At 39.7% G+C, this 18,473-nt stretch overlaps 1 protein-coding gene across 1 annotated transcript; it reads right to left on the bottom strand.

The window, feature by feature from the left end:
* Positions 1-917: 917 nt before the first annotated feature.
* pttg1ipa (PTTG1 interacting protein a) lies at positions 918-17,345 on the bottom strand. Its single transcript, XM_034194966.1, has 7 exons — positions 17,099-17,345; positions 12,463-12,515; positions 11,968-12,076; positions 11,522-11,624; positions 5,020-5,085; positions 1,885-1,931; positions 918-1,707 (listed from the first exon to the last, which is right to left on the bottom strand). Exons 1-7 carry the CDS (start codon positions 17,181-17,183, stop codon positions 1,670-1,672), a joined length of 501 nt encoding a protein of 166 aa, XP_034050857.1. The 5' UTR covers positions 17,184-17,345; the 3' UTR covers positions 918-1,669.
* Positions 17,346-18,473: the final 1,128 nt, after the last annotated feature.

The raw sequence follows: 18,473 nt of genomic DNA, 5'->3' as shown, positions 1-18,473 counted from the left end.
GCTCGCACTGTGCATGTGCAAACACTGCGAAGCTGTCTTGTAATGTTTTTTTTGTTGTTGTTGTTTTGCTTTTAAACTTAATTTGTAAAAAAAAAAAGCCATTTGCAAAGCCAAAAAGTTGATTTGACAACCATCTGATATAACCAGGGTCAAAATAAATAGAACACTGCCATCTACTGGTGCCCAGATGCTTAGTACTTAGGGCGAATACTGCCATGAACACTAATGGCCAGTAGATGGCAGTAGAGGCCTTGAAAACTTGCCAAAACAAAATTCCAGATAATCCGTGTCTGCTACATTTAAGATGCGTGGAATTTAACAAACGCAAATACAATAACGTCTATAAACCCAGAGAATATATTCTCAAGAGTTTTAGGCACTAGAGTTTAATGCTGCTGTCCGTGGAGCCTGAACTGTCTGAAATGCATTTATCCTGTCGTGAACGTACTGAGATTACCCTATCCTACCCATAATGCACTGCTGGGCATAGCATGTGCTCACAAAACCTTAAAAATTAGCACATTACTTTAAAACTAAAACATATATCTGATATTTTCACTTTATAAAACTTCAGACATGACAGTAATTTTAAATAACTTGTCCAAAATTAGTTTGGTTAAAATTTGAACCATAAGTTAAAAATGTATGCCTCTGGAAGACTTGGGTGATATTGCCAGTGTATCAGTATGGTGTTAAAGAAAATGTTTGTTTTTTTTTGTAACCAGTTCTTTGCCTGCAGAGGATAGAGTGGTTTCTCCTGAAAGCAGCTCTCTTCTGTTTGCAGAAGATAGAACTATACATCTCTTAGGAAGCTTTTAAACAGGTAGGTCTCAACTGATTTTAAATTTTAAAAATGTGTGCTGCTGTTCAGCTTGGTTTACTACATTATCGGTCTAAAAGTTATCCAACAAGAATTTATCGGAAGATAATTAGTCTGATAATGGTTTTTAAAGTTATCTAAAAAGATAATCCGATAATGAAAACATTATCTTTGATCATTATCTGTTATCGGATTATCGGAAGTGTGCCCACCACTGCTCATAGTATAGCTAAAAAGCACTACGTTACAATCCATAGAGCATCTGAATGCTCAGCACGCAGTCTATATATAAATGCTAGCGGCATCCAAGGGGCTGTGTTATTGTACAAATATGAGGAATCAGTATCAGGAATGTTTTAAAAAGACTGCTGTTGAAAAATACAAGTTTTTGTGGCACACCCACACTTCACTTGGATGTTGCAGATAGAAGTGGTTACTTTAGCGAGGTGGAGACGAACCAGTTGTCTGCCTGGGTGGTTGTCATCCAGGACCCACGGTGGTTCAGATGCAGAGCAGCACCAGCGCTTGTGCCCAGATTTGACACATTTATATGTGCATATGGACTCAAAGAAGAGGTAAGATGGCAGCGCTGTCATATGCACTATAGTAACAGTTGTATTGTAGGTTCCTAACCGACATTAGTATATACAGAGTTTTCAGATGCAGGGAATATTACCGTTGGCTGCATTGTTGGAATTTTGGAGGGCACTACTACTATATCGTGCACACATTTCATTCGAATCTGGAGTATTTCAGGCACAGCCTGCCTGGGGATGTCTGTAAGGCACAAGGTCAGAGGTCAGGGAAAGCTGGGCGGTCCATAGCATCGCACCAAGTTCTTCAGTCCTCTCATGTAAATTTGGAGTAGGGGTTGGCTCCACTTAGCCCTACAAAAACAGGAAACAGTCAACAAATAAGGGCAGTAATTTAAGGAAACGCTACCATGCCTAAGATGAAAGAAGATGATGATGAGATTTTGTTCAATATTGATAAATGTAAACTGTGCCCACAAATGTGTTGGAGAGCAAGAAAAATACAGGGTATCAGTGACTAGGACAGCTCACCATATTTCTTCCTGATCTCGTCATGTTTCTGCCTCATCTCTTCTCTCCTGTAAAGGGAAAACATCATCTTTGAGCCATGCAATGACTAAGATTTGATTCTCAAACACTCCCACAAGTCACGTGGCACAAACTGGTTTGGTGCAAGTGACGCTGGTGTGCAGCATTCCCGCATCACTGCTGCTTTTGTGTTCTGCTATGAGGAAAGGTGATATGCAGCCATGACCAACAATGCAGCACGGACAGCTGGAAGCACCCGGAAAATTACACTTAGAAACACATTAATACGACTGAAAGACTACCTGAAAACAGAAATAAAAGGAAGATACAGTTTAGAGCCATAAAGACCAATTACAGACTCACTTATTACTAAAGAACTATTGAATATTGCTTATATAAGTCACTGTATGTCAAGACAGGATCAATTACTGTTGTAAAAAGATAAAAACTTGTGTGCAGCAATATTAATAAGACTAAATATAGTGGGAGTGTGTTGTTCTTGCTTCTAATAATCTTACTGTTGACTATCCCCATTTTGCTGAAACTATCCCTTAGCTCTTGAAAACCCACTGAGACTAAGTGTAATAGTACACTGCACAAAGAACTGTTCCAACTCTGGATTCCATCATCATATCAGATATCAAGCTGAAACAGGTTACAACAAAAATCTCTTGGCTATGTGGCTGATGGCACACTATTTCCTGTCAAAGCCATGTATTAAAATTAGGTGTCCTGTTCTGAGAAAGACTTATGGTATTTAAAGACAAATCACATAAAGAGGCCCATGTTAAACAGGCAGTCAGAAAAGCATTTGAACACAGTACAAATCTACACTGAAAAGCGAGAATAGTTCAACCAACTTAAATGAATTGTTTCAGTTGGTACCATCTAAATGAATTAAGTTGTTTGAACTTAAGTTTGTAAGTTAGAGTTGATCTAACTTACAAACTTAAGTTCAAACAACTTAATTCATTCAAGTGTAACCAATTGAAGTAACTTTTTAAGTTGGGGAGGTGATGGTCTAGTGGTTAAGCATTGGGCTTGAGACCAGAGGATCCTTGGTTCAAATCCCAGCCTGACCAGAAAATCACTAAGGGCCCTTGGATAAGGTCCTTAATCCCCTAGTTGGGGGTGAATGTGAGGCATTATTGTAAAGCTTTTTGAGTGTCTGATGCAGATGGACAAGCGCTATATAAATGCAGTCCCTTTTTTTCAGTGCACTGTAGAAAGACAGGGATGGACAATTATGTACTGTGGGGGACCAACGTGTTACAAGGGTGTCAAACCAGGGGTCTGTGGGCTGGTTATGGCCATTTAATAAGTATTTTATGGTCCACTTTATCATCCATTATTAAATACAGCCCGCATAATTTTCCTTTTTCCATGTATAACTATGAAAGTACACACATATAAAGAAGACCAGCTAAGCCACTTTTTTCCCCCCTGTAAAGTCCTGCAGCCTGTTTCTCATAGGCCTTAGTGGTGACAAAAAGACTTTCCCACCCCAAACACTTCATGAACCAAAATAAAAAGAGAATAAACATTTTTTTCCACAAGTCTGCATTGTACTTGAGTAGTGAGGGAACACAAGCAAGAACATTTTGGCAATGTCGCACAATTCCACAGATGTCTCAATGTTGAGGACCGCAACAACTGGAGAAGGGCAAGGACATGCCCAAGTTTCACCTGACTGCTACACAGATGGTTACGTCTCATAAACTGGGATGGACCAGGTGTTTGCAATTTAGGACCCAGGGCGTCTGACATGGGCACATGCTCCCAGACTGGATCTGACCTTTGTAACGCCAAGACTCATGGGAAACCAAGTTTATGAAGGCAGTTGAAAAATTAAACCAAACTAATTAACAGAGACAGCGATCCCAGTCGTCTCATACTCAGCTGCTTTGACAAAGTTTTATGCCCATTAGGGGGTCATATTTGTTCAAAATCATGGAGAGGCGATTGTAAAAGTCTAGAGCTGAACGGGACACAGAAAAGAAATCCAGACCAGCTGATGTTACTTGACATTATATTCAGCTACCTCCTGCACACACACACAACAAACAAGTCAAACTCTGCGCAATCCCTCTACACTCTACCATTTTCACCTTCATGGTCACATTGATAATAGTAGAGTTAGTTATACAGAATTTTATTGCACTTATTGTAACGTTGGACTGCTTGTTAATTGTTTATTCTGTGAAGAAGGCATTAAAACAAGAATTTCATTATACTGTGTCCACCATACTCTGTACATAAGACAACAAAGCTTTGAATTTGGAATCTCTGGGAAAAGTGTCAAAATCCTCAGGTGCATTTTACCATTACGGTAAAGCAACAAGTCATGTGAACAGAACTACCCATCCTGTTGCCATTACTTGAACCTTTGACTTCAGTTGAGAAGTCAGACAAGATTTTTGGTGGATGCATTTATTGCTAGGTTAGATTAGATAGAACTTTATTTATCCCTTGGGAAGACTCCCTCAAAGAAATTGAGCTTCCAGCAATATTGTATAGAAGCATACAGGGTAAGAAGCACACAGAGTATCAAAAGTAAAAAACAATTTGCAAAATGTAAATATAAATACCAGAATACTGCTTGCTACTGGCTTACTGACTCCTACTGTTCCTCTCCTTCCCATCCCCTGTCCTCCTGTTACTCCTCCTCACCCCATCACTCGAGGGTAGGAGGAGCTTGGCCCAATCAACACATGATGCCTCCTGCCTGTGTGTCTGTCAGCACTAAAACTGAGATTATGTTTTAAGGTTTTAAATTAAATTTCATGGTGAAATGGTCCCTTTGTTAAGAACAAATGATCAAATCATGTCATGACCCAAACCTGCTTTGACTGTTTTGTTTTATCTTCAATTTGTTGAACACTGCAAACTGGGTATTTTCATTCTTCAATAATTTCACCTTATGACATCACAAAGATCTGATGGGGATAGCAATCAGATTTGAGTGCTCTAACCTCCCCCTTATTCTACCTATAGCAATGTTAATCAGAGGAATTAGGAGTATTTGGTTGGAATGCAAACCTGCAACATGTTGCTCAAAAAAAAAAAAAAAAAAGACTGCCAACGAAAACAGGGTCAGACTTGAAACGACGTTGTACACGCATATCAGTTTTCCCTCACCGTGCTTCTTGTTTGGTCCTTGTCTTTTCGGCCTGTCTCTGCATTTTGGCCTCAAACCTTTGGGTTCTGCAAACATAAGGCAAAGATGTTAAAATCACTAAACATGTTTGTCAAAAAGCCACAGTGAAGTCGAGACTCTGTGCGTGTGTGTGTTTTGGATAAAGTGACCACACCAAAGCCAACAACAGGATTATGTCAGAAACCTGATTAGATTTAAACGGACCTGTATGTGTTTAAAAATACTTTTAAACTGAATCACTTTTCTCACTGAAACATTAATGGACAACAGTTTTCTTAATTTGGATCTGACAACATGAATTCCACACTTTATGATAAAGCCCCGTTGTCACTTTCATGGACATGCATCCCAGTAGGTCGCAGTTTGAAAGCTTGTCCATAACTTGGAAAAACTTTAGATGGTTACGAAAGATTTTGCATGATCAACTGGTATGTGTCCTCTTTCTGACATGGTATTGTTTTAATCATCGTGGGATTTTCAAGGGTTCATAAGGAAGTCACCCCAATTCGCCCCAGGTTAAGTCACCCCACTCTAGTAACACAATATTTCAATTCTGATATGTTCACAATAAAACAGTAAGATTCTGTAGAAGCTTTCAAGTCCAGACTTAAGACGCACTTATTTTCCCTTTCATATGGCTAGCATACTGGCATAGTATGTTTCTATGCTTTTTACTCTTAATTCATTTTATTAGTAAACAGACAGGCCGCGGCCTCAACTTTATCTAAATTCTGGGTCTTTTATTGAAGCTTAGGGGTAGTGGCAGGCAAACACCTTAGTATTTCTTTTGTTCTTGTTGTTGCTTAATGCTGACAAATTATATTGTATTTGTTGTCTTTCTGATGCCTGATTCTGTTTTTTTTTTTTTCTCTCTCTCTGTTTGAGGTGCGGCTCCATCCAGAGATGGGTATGGTGTCTGTTCTGTGCACCTGCAACATTTCCTGTATGTTCGTTTTGTGAATTGTTTTGTAATTTCTGTGTGTAGCATGGCCCAGTCAGAGGGTCACCCCTTTGAGTCTGGTCTGCTTGAGGTTTCTTCCTCAGAGGGAGTTTTCCTTACCACTGTCACCTGTGTGCTTGCTCTGGGGGTTAGTAAGGTTAGACCTTACTTGTGTGAAGCACCTTGAGGCAGCTTTGTTGTGATCTGGCGCTATATAAATGAAATAAATTGAAATTAAATTGAAATTGTTCATGTAATAAATTATTTATACACACCAGTGGCATAATACACTGTTCTTACTCATGTTTTGTAAGTGAGATGATGTCAGAATGTAATTGTCAGCTAAAAAGCCCACTGATAGGAGAAGCAGGGCGCACTGCCCAATTCTATACATCACACTGGCAGGTCACTAACTTTAAACTAGTCATTCATAATTATTTAAGTATGGATAGCTGGAGTAGCTGGACTGGGGTGACTTCACCTGGGGTGAGTTCACAGTGGGGTGACTTCACTCACTACCTTTTCAAGATGTCAAAAAACCTGTTCCCCCCCAATGACAAGACTGGACATATTTTAGTAATCCCTCCTATTTCTGGTCCCATGATGTTGTTCTACATGTCGTAACATCATCAGAAGGTTTTGCAAAAGTGTCAATGTTGTGCTTTTTATTCTACAGGCAAGTTACAGTTGTTTTAGCACACGTCACAAGGTACAAATCGTGTTACGACATCAACTGTGACCCTCACACACCAGTTTGTCACAACTGAAGGGATGCACAACCAGAAACGTGAGAAAAGGGCTGAAGCTTATTTTTACGCCCTTCCATCATAAATTAAGGATTTAAAGGATTTAAATGAAGGATTTTTCCTTAATCTTGAGGATAAGCATCTCTGTGTAAAATATACCTTTGTTTTCTGAAATCTGAACTGACGATCAAAATGATAAATGCTATTGATGTATAGCAAATACAGCCCTTGCCAACTAAAACATTTCAAACAAGAATGGCCAAAAGCAACCTGTGTGGACCATGTAATTGAAATTTTTGTCCGTGGAATGTTCTCTTGTTGGAAGACAAACTCACAAACCACTAAGGACATCTTGCTGATGATAAACATAATGTTCGCTGCAGGCATAGTTCACATGGCAGAGAAATATTTGCACCTGAGATAGAAAGATAAACTGTGCAGTCTATGAACTTTGCAAAAATGGGTCAACATGAACATACTGAGCATGATTTATTGCTGCACCACAAAATGTATTTTCAAAACATTTTTGTCACTTCTTTATTGAGGTGGTGTGTCTATGTGTGTGAGATGTAGTAATTTTCACATAATCGGAGGTAAAATGAGAGGATCTGAGGGGGGTGGGTTATTTCTGTTACATGTGTCACAGAGACAAAAACATGTGTCAGGTATAAATTCTGCTTAAATCAGGAAACCATCTGTGAAAACACTCATAGTATTGTGGAACGTTGGAGATATTGAACATTAAATATCAAACATGAAAATGTAAAAGGTAGATTATAAAGTGTTTTGGTACAATATGACCCTTTTAATCATTATCTTACTGGATTCAAGATAATTTCATTTTCAAGCATCCCCATTTTTATACTGTTTTAAACCTGTAAAAGCACTGTGTGGCTGTTAATTAATGACTCTTAAAGCCTAAGCAGCATTTCACCACAAAAACATAACAATTAACATAACGTTTGAGATATACTGATGACAGTTAATAAAGCAAATTACTATTCAACATGTATTTCACCTGCATGTATCACTGAGGATTAATGAGGCTGTTTTGATTGTTCACGACAAAGAACGTGCTCATAGCAATATTTTTTGTTTCCATTGGCACATATATATAAGAATTTATTAATTTTTTTCCTCTGGTCTAGTGATGTTTCTTTAACCATACAAACAAGTGTCCAAAAACACAGACATTCAAACCAGTTATTCTTTATACCGACCAAGTCAGTGAAGTCAAAACAAAAATGATCCAAATGCACTAAATCTAGATTTTAAAAAACTGATGCGTTATACAGATGCTGTAATGAATTAATGTAAATTAACATGTTATTTTGACAGCTGCAATACATACCCACACAGACTTGATATCGAATGAAGCGGTTTTAAACAAAATTTTGATTTTGAAGGATAAAAACGTAATAACACAAATTTGTTTGTTAAAGAATTCTCAGGTTTTTCAGTGATCAAGATGAAGCTATTGTTCAGTTTAATTTTGTGTACACACAACTTTCATACAAGAAGCTAAATTTAATCACTGAATACAATCAGTTGTTTTGGATTTTGTGACGTGTGTCACATAAGCTCATATCTGGATTGCTGCTTGCTCTTTGAGAAACATCTACTGGGACAATTTGTCCCGTGAGATGCATCAACATGATTTCATGGGTGACAGAAAAACACTCGCATCCAAAGGGAAAGGGAGCGTGGCTAGCGGTATCTTCACATAATACAACAGGCATAGAAATCTCCTAATAACTGACCTTTTTAAAAGGCTGTAAATCTTTAATTCCTGTGGGGTATTTTGGAGTACAAAATTTAATATTAACTTTTAAGACTCGCACTTGCCTTTTGAAATGTGTATATGTTCTATTTAAACAAAAATATTAGAAAACTGCACCTATTAACAGATGGTCTCTGACATTATGTAATGTCTTACATATATTTATAAGAAAAGTCAGATAGTGCAGCAGATAACAGAATATTATAGAGGAATCCTGCAAGTGGTGATACAAGCACCAAATTTGGCAATAGTACACCTTAGATATTACTCTTTTGAAAAAACAGACGGCCCACTTGCATTTTCAGTAGGCGGCCATGTAGGGGTCAACTGAAGAATAACCAGGCCCGGATCCAGACCGGTTTGGAATGATGCAGTTGCATCGGTCAGATTTTTTTACGCGTTTGTCATCGGTAAAAAAAAAAATCTTGAATAGTGCCGAACATGTCCCCGCGGTGAACACAGCTTTTGATTTGAGCCCACAATGCACCACGCAAGTGTACACATGAAAATTCAACCGGATCAACCAAACATAGCGTCAGTCCAGTCGAGTCGATGATCATGGCATCCAGGAAAAAAAGTTGTGCAAGGAAAATTGGGCACTTATTTCAGCAAGAAACGGTGAGTGGTTTATAAATAGTTTTCAGACAATAGTGTGTTTGAAAGGCATTCTATGATGACTGAAATTACATTTTCGGTGGTTTTCCGACATACATGTCAACCTATACGGAGGGGGTGGTGGTTAATGCGCTTGGTTTCAGTTCAGAAGGTTCCGGGTTCAAATCCCACCCCTGCCACATTTCTCCATGTAATGTGGAGTTGCGTCAGGAAGGGCATCCGGCGTAAAACTTGTGCCAGTTCAACATGCAGATCCACCTTGGATTTGCTGTGGTGACCCCAAGTGCAAACAAGGGAGCAGCCGAAGAGACTTACTGTGTCAACCTATACGGATTGTCCGTAAATTAAACTGATTTTTCCGAGTTTCAGAGTCATACGGACGTACAAATAAAGTCAGATATTCAGGGTTTGGTCTGCAGTGGCTCTGTAATCAACTGTTTCTGCAGCGCGACTCCACTTTGAAGCGTGAACCACTGAAGCAATGCTTCGATCCACTAGCTCGTTGGTTCTTTGATTTGCTGCTCTTCAGAAATGGCAAGTCTGCTTCTTAACCAGTGTCAAAGCCATTAAAATACCGTGAGTCACTTTTGTGTGGATTAAAGTCACTAACTGGGACTCTTGTCTTGTAGTCAAGAAAAGAGAATCGTCCTCCATTCCATTGGCACAGCTCCAAACATTGCGCGGCTCTCTGCCGAGACAGAGTCCGGTCGGAATTAATAACTTCAAAACGAATTGCCGCTTTAAATAAAATGACACCTCTTACAAATTTTGTAATACAGATAATAAAGTACAATAGACTAAAACGTTTTTTTTTTTTTCCCCACAATGAGACGTGCTGTATTTCTTTACAAATTACATCCTGACGTGCAGCACAGCAGCTGCAAGAGCTCAGCTCAGATATATGGAAAGACATTCATGCCAATAATGTTTGAAAGGAAATGCTTTTGACAAAAACTACAGATTTTGTTTATTCCTATTTATGTCCAGAGATCAAGGATCCACCATGTAGAGTTTATTATGTCCAAAGTTTAAGGATCCAGTGACCAATTTCATATTTATTTACTTTAAGACTCAATAAAATATTGTTCATTTTCAATTCAATTTCAATTTAATTGGCTTATAAAGTGCCAAATCACAACAAAATCCATCTCAAGGCGGAACTGTTCAACATAAAAAAATAAAATAAAATAAATAAATAAAATTAAAAATTCAAATACATAATTAAAAACAGAAGTAAAGAATAAAACAGATAAAAATAAAAACTATTCATAAGAGAATAAAAATAGGCTTTAAGTCTTGACTTAAAAATGTCCACAGACTCCGATTGTTTCACGGTCGCAGGAAGACTGTTCCACAGAGCGTGTGCATGATAAGAAAAAGCCAAATAAAAGAATGAAGATTACTGAATAACAAGACTCGTGCGATTTTTATTTTATCATTGGGCAAAAATGCATCTGTCAGATTTTCACTCTGGATCCAGCCCTGGAATTACATAAGTTTCAGTTTGTACAGGGGTCAAAAGTTAGAGTTGCTCCAATTCTGTTCAAAGGTGATGCAAATTATTGGCTGAGTTAATAGGATTTTAAAAAGGAATAGTTTGCACCATGTATCATGCTTAGTTATCACGTTACAGGGTAACATATGTCACATGTCATAGAATTCAATGGACGTCAACATTATTTGACCTTTACTTTAGAGACCAAACATTCAACACAGTCAAACTATTTCATTTATGAATCCAAGTAGCTCAATCAACAATTTGCACAATTTTTTGCTAAAATTGGAGAAACTTTAACTTTTGACCCCTGTACAAACTGAAATTGACCTTTGTCACCATTCTTAAGGTTTTTACCCCATAACTCCATAACATTCAGTCCTAGATAATGTAAACTATACCTTTTTGGAATCTTTATGATCAGACAAATAATGTGGTATAGTTTTCAATATGATTTGAGCATTTTTATATTTTAACCCCTGTGTAATTCTTCAATTGACTCCTACGTGGCCGCCTATTGAAAATTCAAGTGGCCCGTCGGTTTTTTCAAAAGAGCAATGTCTAAGGAGAATTTGTGCTGGATTTGGTGCTTGTATCACCATGTGAAGTATTGTTTCAGCTATTTGCTGCTCTAAGAACTGTTTCCTTGAATTACTACCCCTAAAGAATTTACACATGTAAAAGTGTTTTTTTTTTTTTACCAGGGAAAAAATAAAGAAAATCCAGTTATTCGATTACTGTTCATACACTGTAGTTCCTCAGTAGACAAAGGAAACTTTAATAGCTTCATGAAATCCACCTCTTGGCAGTGATCATATCCTATTTGAAACCTGAGTGTGAATATGTTCACGCCTTACTGTTGTAGATCATGACGGTAGTCTGTAACTGTGCTCCCACTCAGGCTTACCCAAAGTTCTCACACTTGCAGCAACAAAACAGGCACACCAGCAGGGCGATGATGATGGCGCCACCCAACACCGCCAAAGTGATTATCAGCGTCTGGAAGTTCACTACAAGAAGATGATAGAAAAAAACCACAGTCAGATGACTGATTTCTTTTCTCTTCATGTTATGGTCATTCTATAACTCACATTTGTTGCTGTTATGTTATTGGTGATAATAAATGAGTGATGTGGCAAACAAAGGAGAAGACAGTGAATCATTAATTATTATTCTGAATTAGAATGAGATCTTTCACATTTATAGAATTTATAGTGGCATAAAATATTTGGGTGCCCTTGGCATTTAAAATATTTAATGACGTCAATTTAATTAATTAGTATATAGTATTCGAAGCAGGGCATAAAAACAAAAGTACAATCAAGTTGGCGTTGTGGTGGTGTGGTATCTTACTCCAGCAGAGACCCCAGCGTGCATCATTCAGTGGGCAGAGAGCATGTGGTGGTAGGATGGTCCTCACAGGGTATGTCAAACATGACTTTGTGGGTATACACCACAAGCACTGTAAAGAAACGTAACACATGTAATAATGGTCCTTTTATTCAAAAAAACAATGAATTATGACTCATAAAGACTTGTGTATTTCCTCCTGATCCATTAAAAACAGGAACTATGAATAAACTTGTGTTGTACAGATTAAGGAGTGTTCAGAGGTATTGTTGTGACTTTCAGCCACACAAATAAACCTGAATGTTCAGGGCAGCCAGAATACACAAAAAAAGGACATTCGGGAAGGGAAGGGAAGGGAAGATCAGTTTCTCCTCTAACCAGTCTAACAGGTGTGGAGGTTGGGAGCAGTCTGCACGGTTGCTTCACTCACAACATTCCTTTTGTTCCAATAACATGGAATGAAATCAGGTGAGCAGACAAGAATCATAAAGGACTAACCGTCACGTTGTTCAGGCACTCTTCACAGCTGGTCCCGTTTCTTTCCTCACACGCTAAGGGAAAATATGATCAAAATTAAAAGTGCATGATATGTCCTATAAATATACTGGCATGAAGCCCGCATGCATATGTGACTAGCATGACTTGAAATGCTAGCATTGTTAGTATGACCCCATACATGTTCAAAATATGCTGTCACAGTGCAACCCCACATGCCAACCAATAATGTGACCACATACTGCTAAGCCACGATGTTGTGACCCCATATGCTAAACCCATAACAGTGTGAGCCCCATACACAAAACCTACTTCTGTGTCACCCCATATGTTAACCCACAAATGTGTGACCCCCATATGTTAAACCCATAATGGTGTGACCCCCATATGCTAAACCCACTTAGGTGTCACCACATATGCTAATCCACAACTATGTCACCCCAAATGCTAACCCACAAATGTGTGACCCCATATACTAAACCCATAATGGTGTGACCCCCATACGCTAAACCCACTTAGGTGTCACCACATATGCTAAACCCATAATGGTGTGACCCCCATACGCTAAACCCACTTCAGTGTTACCCCATATGCTAATCCACAACTGTGTCACCCCAAATGTTAACCCACAAATGTGTGACCCCATATGCTAAACCCATAATGCTGTGTCCCCCATATGCTAAACCCACTTTGGTGTCACCACATATGCTAAACCCATAATGGTGTTTCCCCCATACGCTAAACCCACTTTGGTGTCACCACGTATGCTAAACCCATAATGGTGTGACCCCCATACGGTAAACCCACTTCAGTGTCACCCCATATGTTAATCCACAACTGTGTCACCCCAAATGCTAACCCACAAATTTGCGACCCCATATACTAAACCCATAATGGTGTGACCCCCATATGCTAAACCCACTTAGGTGTCACCACATATGCTAAACCCATAATGGTGTGACCCCCATACGGTAAACCCACTTCAGTGTCACCCCATATGTTAATCCACAACTGTGTCACCCCAAATGCTAACCCACAAATGTGTGACCCCCATATGCTAAACCCATAATGGTGTGACCCCCATACGCTAAACCCACTTCGGTGTTACCCCATATGTTAATCCACAACTGTGTCACCCCAAATGCTAACCCACTTAGGTGTCACCACATATGCTAAACCCATAATGGTGTGACCCCCATATGCTAAACCTACTTAGGTGTCACCACATATGCTAAACCCATAATGGTGTGACCCCCATATGCTAAACCCACTTCAGTGTCACCCCATATGTTAATCCACAACTGTGTCACCCCAAATGCTAACCCACAAATGTGTGACCCCATATGCTAAACCCATAATGGTGTGACCCACATATGCTAAACCCACTTAGGTGTCACCACATATGCTAAACCCATAATGGTGTGACCCCCATACGCTAAACCCACTTCAGTGTCACCACATATACTAAACCCATGATGGTGTGACCCCATATGCTAACTCATGACTGTGTGAGCCCGTAAGCTAAAGTGACAACAGTGTCCCCACATACACTAAACCCATGGCAGTGGCAACCCATATGCTAATCCATGATAGGGAGACTGCATACACTAAACCCAAGATAGCGTGAGACAATACACTAAACTCACAACGGTGTGACCTCATCCGCAAATCCACGATGGTGTAACCGCATACACTAGGGCACGATGGTATAACCACATAGTCTAATCAACCACAGTGTGACCCCATGTACTAATCCACAATGGTGTGACCTCATACGCAAAGCCACAACAGAGAGACACCATATGTTAAACTCATGATGGTGTGAGCCCATATGCTAAGAGAATTGTAGCGACTGCACTTACAGTGTGACAGCATATTCTATCAACACTTAACATTTTCCTTATGACTGTCCACTATGAGTCCAATGCTCCATCTCCATACATTATCTGGCATAATTAGCAGTTCACCTAAAACCCAGAAAAATTATAAGAATATAAGTATAAGAAACAGATAACCACCAACTTGGGTGCTGTATTTTGACATTACAAATATAACCTGTTATTTTATAATTCTTATTCTTTTTGTTTATTTCAAATCATTCAGTGAACTGCTGTTATCTGGCCAACTAGTTGCATTAACTCTTCCGGTACTGACATGTTGAGTCACATTTTGTTATGTTACAGCCTTTTCCAAAATGTAGTAAATTCATTATTTTTCACTCAAACTTCTACTCACAACACCTTATAATAACAACATGAAAAAGTTTTTTTTCAGATTGATTAAAAATAAAAAAAAATAAGAAATCACATGTACATAAGTGGGCAGCACGGTGGCTTAGTGGTTAGCACTGTTGCCTCACAGCGAGAAGGTCATGGGTTCAATTCACGTGGCCTTTCTGTGCAGAGTTTGCATGTTCTCCCCGTGTTTGCGTGGGTTTCCTCCGGGTGCTCCGGTTTCCTCCCACATCCAAAGACATGTGGGTTAGGTGGATTGGGCTCTTTAAAATTGTCCGAAGGCGTGTGTGTGTGGGTGTGTCTGTGTTTGTTTGTCTATTTGCGGCGTCCTGTCCTGGGTGTACCCCACCTCGCGCTCTATGACTGCTGGGATAGGCTCCAGCCCCCCATGACCCTTAACTGGACTAAGCGGTAGAAGATGAATGAATGAATGTACATAAGTATTTACACACTTTGCTCAATACTTTGTTGATGCACCTTTGGCAGCAATTACAGCCTCAAGTCTTCTTGAATATGATGCCACAAACTTGGTGCACCTATCTTTGGCCAGTTTTGTTCATTCCCCTTTGCAGCACCTCTCAAGCTCCATCAGGTTGGATGGGGAGTGTCAGTGCACAGCCATTTTCAGATCTCTCCAGAGATGTTCAATCGGATCAAGTACATTCACAAAGTTGTCCTGAAGTCACTCCTTTGATATCTTGGCTGTGTGCTTAGGATCATTGTCCTGCTGAAAGATTAACTGTCGTCCCAGTCTGAGGCCTGTCTCTGTACATTGTTGCATTCATCTTTCCCTCAAACCTGACTAGTCTCCCAGTTCCTGTTGCTGAAAAACATCACCATGCTTCACTGTAGGGATGGTCCCTGGCTTCCTCCAAACATGACACTTGGCATTCACACCAAAGAGTTCAATCTTTGTCTCATCAGACCAGAGAATTTTGTTTCTCATGGTCTGAGAGTCCTTCAGGTGCCTTTTCGGCAAACTCCAGGTGGACTGCCATGTGCCTTTTACTAATGAGTGACTTCCGTCTGGCCACTTTACCATACAGGCCTGATGATTAGTGGATTGTTGCAGAGATGGTTGTCCTTCTCAAAGGTTCTTCTCTCCACAGAGGAATGCTGGAGCTCTGACAGAGTGCCTAGTGGGTTCTTGGTCACTTCCCTGACTAAGGCCCTTCTCCACCAGTTACTCAGTTTCGATGGGTGGTCAGCTCTTGGAAGAGTCCTGGTGGATGCAGACTTCTTCTGTTTACAGATGATGGAGGCCACTGTGCTCATTGGGACCTTCAAAGCAGCAGAAATGTTTCTGTACCCCTCCCCAGATTTGTGCCTTGAGACAATCCTGTCTCAGAGGTCTACAGACAATTCCTTTGACTTCATGCTTGGTTTAGTGTTCTGACATGCACTATCAACTGTGGGGCCTTATATGTAGACAGATGTGTGTCTTTCCAGATCACGTCCAATCAGGTGTACTCCAATTAAGTTTTAGAAACATCTCAAGGATGATCAGTGGAAACAGGATGCAGCTGAGCATTGTAAAAATCTCAAATGTTTTCACATTGTCATTATGGGGTATTGTGTGTAGAATTTTGAGGGAAAAAATGAATTTCATCCATTTTGAAATAAGGCTGTAACATAACAAAATGAGGAAAAAGTGAAGCGCTATGAACACTTTCCAGATGCACACACACACACACACACATATATATATATATATATATATATATATATTTTTTTTTTTTTTTTTTTTTTTTTTCACTCCTGGGCAGTGAAATTTAAGGTCTGTGTTTTGTTTTCCTTGCTACATAAGAAACCATCAAACTTCACTTTGCGCAGATTTTGTGTTTGTGTGTGTGTGTGTGGGGGGGGGGGGGGGGGGATATAACCAGATAGTAAAAAGGAGGCCTGCTGGTTTGTGTTGTCTGCGTTTTGTAACCATGACAATCATCCTGGGACATGAAATTTCCCATGGAGACAGAAGCCAGTGAACGCATTATGCAGAGCAAGTCATATTATTATTATCAGACAAAGGACAAAAGAGGAAACTGTAACCATTAAATTCTACAAACTAAAAGGTGGAAAACAAAAAACCTGGGAGGAGAGAGGGGGGGGGGGGGGGGGGACTGAAAACTAACGTAGTTTCTCTTGAAAGATTTTAATTTACAGTAATACAGCCACTTTTCAAATCAGAGGTATACATCACTAAAGATTTTCTAAGGTTTTCTTTGACGAATGTTTGACTTTTAAGAACTAAAAAGCAGCTTGAAAGATCAAACACCCACATTTATTTATTTTGACAAAGAACCACAAAAAACCACAAAAGATACTGACCGATTGTCTAAAAATCACAAAACTAAAGACGAACTAAGTGTTCAAATGTTTAATAAATAATGTTAAATCTTTTTTACCTTTATTATTAGCAGAAGACTGAGTGACAACAGTCGCCAAACCGAAAAGCAGCAGCGCAGCAACAAACTTCTGTAAATCCATCATGTGCGTAAATATATCGCCGATTTATTGATCGGACTTTCTTCTGAGAAGCTTTGACGCTGCGAATTCGATGGAATAAACACTTTTACTCTTCTGATCGACGGCTGAAACTCGAGAGTTTACCGAGAAACAACCAAACGCCCTTTACGCACACCTTTTACGCATGCCCATTACGCACGGAACTGGGGAGGAGGAGCAGGAGGAAGGAGTGCGCGATCAGACCTGTTGTTCTCTTCATCCAGTACACAGGCACTGTGTTGCTTTAAAGGGGTCACATTCTGTGCTGTGCTTCATTAGCAAACTCGTCACCAGATGCGTTAAAAATAGATAATTAAAGTTTGTAGCTAAATTCATGATAAATTGGTCTGTTTCTGTGTCTGCTCCATTAAATGGAACATGTGGAAAGAAGCTCCTGGCCACGCCCACTCTGCTTCCAGAGAAGAAACATTTCTCCATGGAGTACTGAGCCCAGTAACAGTAAGATTACGAGTCATGACCCAGGCAGAGGAGTACATCTGTCACTGTAAACAGGCTGCATAGAGTCATGCTCATGGTAATGAGTCAGACAATGAATGGCCAGTGTTGCAAATTTGTTTTCTATCACAGGCTCAGCAGATTATGAAGGGGTTGCAGAAATGGACCAGTGACACCTGTGACCTGAGCCCGGTTTCATAAAGCAGCCTAATCCTGTTTAGTGGACAAAACTCATTTAGTGGACTCATCTTTGGATGTTAGTCATTGCACAAAGCGGTTAGCCGGCTAAAGTTTTGCGTTAACCGGACTAAAGCTTTTACCCTTGTACAGGGGAGGTTAATCTTATTTTAGTCAATCAAACTTCAGTGTCTTAGCTAAAAAAGGTGGCTATCAAGTGCCACCACTTGATGGAGGAGGAAGGAAGAAGAGAATTGTGGCATGAGCCGGTATTCTGAGACCGGAATAATCTATTGGAAATGTTACGGATGCTGAGGTGAGGAGCACTTCTCCTGTGCTGCAGTGGACTCGGCTATGTTTGTAGCAGATGGACCAACCCAGAAGTAAACAAAACTGTCGCGCATTGGAGGGGTTTCTTGGCAATGGCACTCATGAGGCCGCTGTGACCATGAAAATCGTAGACTACCGTAAAATGGCTAATCTACAAGTTTAGCCGTTGATGTGAAATGGAGATTAGATGGATAATGTTGAGTGACTAACCTTAGTCGACTGAGTAGGGTTAGCAGACTAAAAGATTAGACTGCCTTATGAAAGCGGGCTCTACATAGTCTGACCAAATGCTTCCACTTCCTGTTGTTTAAC

Source organism: Thalassophryne amazonica, chromosome 19 (assembly GCF_902500255.1).
Source record: "Thalassophryne amazonica chromosome 19, fThaAma1.1, whole genome shotgun sequence".
Taxonomy (NCBI): Eukaryota; Metazoa; Chordata; class Actinopteri; order Batrachoidiformes; family Batrachoididae; genus Thalassophryne; species Thalassophryne amazonica.
The sequence above is the reverse complement of the archived record's forward strand: the minus strand, read 5'-3'. Positions and strand labels throughout refer to the sequence as shown.